This window comes from Solanum lycopersicum, chromosome 4, assembly GCF_036512215.1.
Source record: "Solanum lycopersicum chromosome 4, SLM_r2.1".
NCBI lineage: Eukaryota > Viridiplantae > Streptophyta > Magnoliopsida > Solanales > Solanaceae > Solanum > Solanum lycopersicum.
In genome coordinates, this window is record NC_090803.1 from 55,115,838 (window position 1) to 55,122,677 (window position 6,840).

At 32.7% G+C, this 6,840-nt stretch overlaps 1 protein-coding gene across 1 annotated transcript; it reads left to right on the forward strand.

Annotated features, from left to right (window-relative positions):
• Positions 1-2,551: 2,551 nt before the first annotated feature.
• Positions 2,552-3,980, forward strand: LOC101251467 (F-box protein At2g26160-like). The gene is made up of 2 exons (XM_004237544.1): positions 2,552-3,646; positions 3,690-3,980. The coding sequence occupies exons 1-2, from the start codon at positions 2,552-2,554 to the stop codon at positions 3,978-3,980; spliced, it is 1,386 nt and encodes a 461-aa protein (XP_004237592.1).
• The last annotated feature ends 2,860 nt before the right edge of the window (positions 3,981-6,840 follow it).

Genomic DNA, 6,840 nt, shown 5'->3' on the forward strand with positions numbered 1-6,840 from the left:
TTGAAGGATAAGATGAAGAACAAGAAGAGGAAGAGAAAGAAATAAAAGGAAAAAAACATAATAAAATAAATAGTCAAAAAGGAGAAAAAAGTAAAAAAATATGTGTCAAACGTGTGAATTTCACTGATCAACATAAATACAATTGTGAATTTTAAGGGAGATAATAATTTCGATTTTAAATAATTCAAGGGGATAATAGGACTCCATATAAATGTATAGTTGAAAATTCGATAATAACTTGAGTGCTTATTTGATCATTTTATTCATTTAATTTTGCGATATTAACTCTTAATCGTGTCATGTAAAACTCTAGGACTAAAAGAAATGAAAAAAAAAATGTAGGACAACTAAATTAAAATAATGAAGTGTTTGTTTCCTGTTAATTTATTTGGCATATTTTAGTTTGTCTTTAAAAAATAGTTCTTATTCAAAATAATTTAGTTTTAATTTTAAATCACTTTTTTATTCAATGTTTTAAATAGATTTTATATCTATTCAAATATCATCAAATAACTGAATCGTAAGGGAGAATGTTGATTTAGGCACTAGCTCACTTCTAATTTTATTTTTAAGTTCAAATCACAATTTTATTTTTTTAAAAAATAGATTTTATGTTTATTCAAATATCATCAAATAATTGAGTCGAAAGGAGCATGTTGATTTAGACACTAGCTCACTTCCAATTTTAATATAATAATGTTTCTTTGGCCACTTATAAAGTGTGTATTGAACTTTTGGGAAGAAATATTAGATTTTGCTATATATTTGAAGAGATAACTTAAATAGTTTGAAAATATTGAATTTTGAAAGTGTCCTTTCGGCTACTTGTATGGATGTGTAACACATGCATGGCCAATTGTTTATTGGCCTACAAACAAATTTGACCTCTTTGCATTAATGGTATTGCCGAAGCTATCATGAATAGCTTTAGAATCCATAAGATGTTATTGTTTATTTCGTCCCTATAGGAGTCTGGTCATGTGATATTATATCACGATATGATATTGTCAGATGAAAATCAGCATTTGAATATATCATTTTATATTGATTTCATATCATGAGATGTGATATCATATTTTTCAAAAATCATGATATAAAATTATATGAGAATACCATATCATGATTTGAATTATTTTATTATAAAAGTTGATCCACAAGTTTATATTTTGTTAAAACAACTCCACATATATATTACTAACCATTTATATTACATGTAAATAAAATTTATGATCACATCCTTACTTTTTAAAATTTATTATTCTCACCGACATAAAATTTGTTATTTTCACTAGACAAAATACATAAATCTCCCTCGAACTTGTTCGCAAAACTCACTTTAGCAATATAACTTTATGGACGTTTAAATACCCCCTTAGAAAACTTTCAAGTGAATTAAATACCACCTTATATATATTATACCAGTTTCACAGTTGGGAGGTGATGGCGCCACAGTGACAACACGTCAATGCAATTATTAATTATGACCCCGCGAAGCACGGAAAAATTACCTAGTATATATATAAAAGAAAACCTTAAGCCCGCCTACGTGGCGCCACTAGAAATTAGGATTTCCTTTTAATTTATTACAAAAATTAGCCTTCTCATTTCGTGAAAAGTTATGACTTTAATGAAGAGTTGTGACTTTGATGAAAAGTTGTGACTTTATGAAAAGTTGTGACTCTTATGAAAAGTTGCGACTTTAATGAAGAGTTGCGACTTTTATGAAAAGTTGTGTCTTTATGAAAAGTTGCGACTTTGATGAATAGTTGTGACTTTTATGAAAAGTTGCAACTTTTATGAAAGGTTGTGAGCATTCCAAAGGGTTGCAACTTTTCCAAATAGTTGAAACCTTTCTGATGAAGCACAATAACCATTTTTTTACACTACCCTTTGTTGTCTATAAATAGAAGGATTTCCTCCCATTATAAAACTCCAAAAATTCTACTAGTATTTTTTTCCTTCTCCTTCTCCTCCTCCTCCTCCTCCTCATTCACAATTAAATATTTATGTACTTTGCTCATGTTGAATGACTCACTAAGACCATTGCTTATGTTACAAATCCTATTATGTCTTTTAACAATCATTAATTTATGCTTATGTTATTAAGGATAAATGGTAAAATGTAATAATTTTCATTTTCTTTCACATTATTAATGTTTGTTATTACGTAATCTTGCATGTAAGATAATTTAGTGTTTTAGTAATAATGTCGGATATACTTTAAGTAATATTTCATAAATTTTGTGATATTTAATTCCCGCGCAAAGTGTGAGTAGTTTTACTAGTGCTTTAATAAAAAAGCTCAACTCATAAGGAAAATACTGTATCGTTTTGCACGCCTTTTTCTTTCCTCTCTCAGTCTCGCTTAATTAGGTTTCATAATCATAGTTACTATAAACTATAGTTATAAAACCTAATTAAGTTTTAATATAATGGTTAATTATTCCAGATTAAGATCTCTTGGTGTGTGCATCACACCAAATCAGTCCCTCAAACGACCGAAGGGTATATTCGTCATTTTCCCCTAAATAAAAGAAAATTTAACAAGAAAATGAGAAATTCTGTCAGTTGCATTATTCTTCTATCCAAAGAAACACCACTAGTATTCCTGGAGAGCTCCGGTTGTCTCACCGCCGTACTTGGAGAGTTCTGTCTGTCTTATCGCCGTACAAAATGGTTACTGAATAAGAAACCGCAGCGTGCTTCTTCATCTTGTCAGCGTTGGCTAGGACATAAATTAGGTACTTTCCTGACATTTTCTCAATATTATTATCAAATCATTTCGCTAGCTAAGGCTTCAAAGATGCCTGATTGGTCGAAACTTCAAAGTGATCTTGTAGGTGTAATTCTTAGTCGTATGGATTTGATTGAGGATTATCTGAATTTCAGTAGTGTCTATAAATCCTGGCATTCGGTGGCCAAGGAGCACAGGTTTATCAGTAATTTGCCTAGGGCTCCATGGCTTATGCTAGCCGAGGAGGATGATGGTGACGAAGATGATAATACCTGTAGGAAATTCTATAGTTTCTATAATGACATGATTTTTAAAAAGAGAATTCCGGAAGCCCATGGGAAAGGATGTATGGAATCCATGGGATGGCTCATCACTGTAGGAAAAGAAGACGGTGAAATTAGTCTGTTACATCTTTTTTTGGGTGTACAAATCCAGCTGCCCCATCAAAATACCACAACACTTTATGAATTCAATCGCACTCGCTTTCCATGGATCTTTATCAAGAAAGTTGTTCTCTCAGCTAATCCTTCTCATACACCTGACTATGTTCTTATGGTCATTGAGGGAAAAACCGAGCGCCTGAGTTTTTGGAGACCAGGAGATTTGTTATGGACCAGGATTACCAAGTCCATCCGCTTTGGATATTTTAGTGATGTGATATATTTTAATGGCAGCTTTTATGCGATCACTTATGGTGGTTGCATCCAAGTTTGTGATTTCACGGGCCCTGAGCCTGCTAGTATTCGTATAATAATGCAGATTGCACAATGTATTGATTGTAAGTATTACATCCTAGAATCACTAGGATCATTATTTGCAGTCATGCAAAGTGGTGTTGGTTTAAGGTATGTCGAAGATGATAGCGAAAGAATTCGTTTGACGTTCTTCCCAGCTATAAATGATCATGATGAGGTTATACAGTGCATGTCCGGAACAATTTTTTTTTGTTTTCAAGATTGATTTAGATGCTCACATATATACGCCAATCACGGATTTAGGGGACAGAGCTTTTTTCCTGGGTGCTAATGCTTCTTTTTCGGTCCAAGCCTCTCAATTTCCGGGAATCAAGCCCAATCATATTTATTTTACAGATAATTGTTTAGGTGCATACCTCCACTCTGAAACAGGCGGCGGCTTGGACATGGGGATGTTCAACTTAGCCGATAGTAGTTTCCAGCCACATTATGATGGTGTTTCCCTCAGTCGTGTTTGTCCTCCAATTTGGGTCACACCAACTCTGTGCTGAGTGAGTCATTTTTCTGTATTTACCCTTTTTTATTATTCTATATGTTCTTGTTTTACCTCCAAAGTGAACTGGATTCTTTTAAAGAGTATTTAGAACATGTTATTTGCCTTCAAACTTGGTAATGTATCTTTGTTGTTTTCATTGAATTGGACAAAGCTACTCTTGTTAGTGGTAGGATACCTGGGCTTCAAGGTTTGTTGTGTTGAAATCTGCACTACATCAGTATTGTCTTTATTCTAGCTGACTATAGAAACGAAAAAAGTTGTAAGATTCTTCTATTACTCTGCTTCAATGAATTGTGTTTTGAAGTTGTTTCTTCGAGGTGTTAAAATGAGTTCCACACAGAAGAATAAATATGTGTTTGAGATGATTAAACGAACTGCCATTTTTGCTTGTGCTCATATAAATGTTAGCTATCATTGCCTGAAAAGATAGAAGCAACAAAGTAATATTTGAGATTCTTCATTTTGATGTATCCTCTTCCTGTAGTCATCCTTTCAAATTACCTGATCCTTATCTGTACTGACTGGTGTTACATCAGCTTTCACCTTATAAGCACTTCCATGTCTTCCTTTCTCAATCATTTCAGCTGGAGCCTAACTAGATCCTTGAATCTAAATCTTTTGGCCGAGGCCATTATGCTTTCTGGATATGTTATTGAATACTTGCACCTGGACTCTTTAGCAGAGCCAATGGTGTTGTTCTTGAGCATTTTCTCCTTGTACTCTTTCTTTGGAGCATTGTTGCTCTTTTTCAGATGACAAAAGGATTTACAAAGAAAATGTACTTTGCCATAGTGTTTTTTTAGGAAGCTTCCACTCATTAATAAAATGAACATCTTCAATAGATATTTAAATACATTTTCTTTTTCGAAAATAATCAGGAACTTTGTGTTGTCTCATTGGATTACTTGGAAGCGTATTAGGAGCATCAACATTTCTATGATGGCGTTAAATTAGAAAGAAATGATGACGAATATACTGATAGACAAATAAATGCAAGAAATAGATTGCTTGCTATTGTTTGGACTGACCTGAGACAAAATTGTTTGGTCTTTTTCTGTTCATCTGTTAAGTGACTATAAAAAATGTTGTATTGATAAAGAAACCACTCTATTATTGTCAGCTAAGCTTTATTTGAAATGATGAAATTCATACTTGTATAGTTATATGATTAACTATGCAAAGATTTTAGCTGTTTGCATATGTAAAATTTTATGGTATTTCAACTCCTCTTCATACCCTAAAAGCTAGATGTTTAGGTTTTTTGTTCAGTTGGAGCTTTCTCTCCCCTGTTAATAGCGTTGCCATTAACAACTTCCTGGAGTTTGTTAGCTCCATCAATTTTGTGTTATGTAACTAAGTTTTTACTCCAAAAACTCACTAGCTTTTGTTTTTACTCCAAAAACTGTCAAGATCATCTGCTTTTGTAATATGGCACCATCCTGTTGCCTTTTGTCAATGAAAACTTCTTACTTCATCAATTTTTTTAATGTCTAACTTCCATGAACTTTAGAAGTTTGTACACTAGAATTTCTGATCTATAATTTGAGTAAATCCATGGAATCTGAAACCTTAAAGTTCACAAACTACTCCAGAATAGGACATCAGGAAGGCTGTTCTACTTGCAAACTGAGTTTTGTTATCGCCCCTGGTGAATGGTGATACAACTATTTAAACAGTTTATTGGATGAAAGAGATGCAAAAGTAGAACTAAACTTCTCATTGTTGTACTAATTACTTTTTAACTGGTGTATAAACAAATCTTGGATAAACGAAGTCCTCTTTACCCCTCTTCCTTATTATTACTCTTTAACTGGTATGTCTCATTTATTCTGTATATAAGTTTTGACCATTTATTTACCGTTCACATTTTCTTGACAAACATCCATTGATCCATCAAATCCAGTTACATCTGCTAATGTTCATAAGATTTTTGAGAATCTTGCTCAGAAGTGCAGACGCAAAGCTTCATTTATTTTGGATGTTCAAGAATGTAGCATAATTTGCAGCTACACATCTAGCGTAAGTTAGTTTTGCTGCTTATCGCTAAAACATGTTGTATTTTAGTTACTTTATGTCAAGGGGAAATTGTTACTGTTGTCCAACTATTAACTAATTTTAGCTTATCGTATTGTGTTGTTATTATGAGACAATATGATCATGTTACTGTTAAAGCTCAAAGAACTCTTTTGGGTTATTGAAAGTATCTGGCAGATCAAAATTCCAGTTCCTTTTACAATTATAAGGTCTCTGTTCTAGCTTCAAGAAATAGGGCTTATTGTAGTAACTTGTATCGCGAACGGGCATTGTTCAAGGTTGTGATACTGAAACGGGCATAAATGAAGCGTTATGCAAATTAGTTTGAGATTGAGTCGTAGTTTTTATTTTTTTACCAAATAAATAATTATAAGTATGTGCTTCGCAAATAAGTCATACCACATCCCTTACAAGGAATTCTTCATGCAATGAACACAAAGGGGGAAGGAAGAAGTAGAATAAACTAATGAATTTTTCCTATTGTAAATTTATCAAGATACTACTACAACAAATTAATATTTGCAATTGTTACAACATCTTGCTGCCTCTCTTTTCGTAGGTATAATATGTGATTGGTGAATAAAGGTAAAAGGGTTCTCCAGAGCCCATATATTCTTATTGTCAATCATAACTCACCAAAATGGTCATTCATTGAGTTGATGTTGTGCCATTAGAAAACCACAAACTAAGGAGTCGTTTGGTTGGTGGTTGTGAAGTGAATTATTCATATATTAAAACTATCATAATAAGTACTATGTTAAGTAGCATTTTAATTCCTCGGTATAAAATTCATCAAAAAAAGTACGGTGTTTGGTTACCTG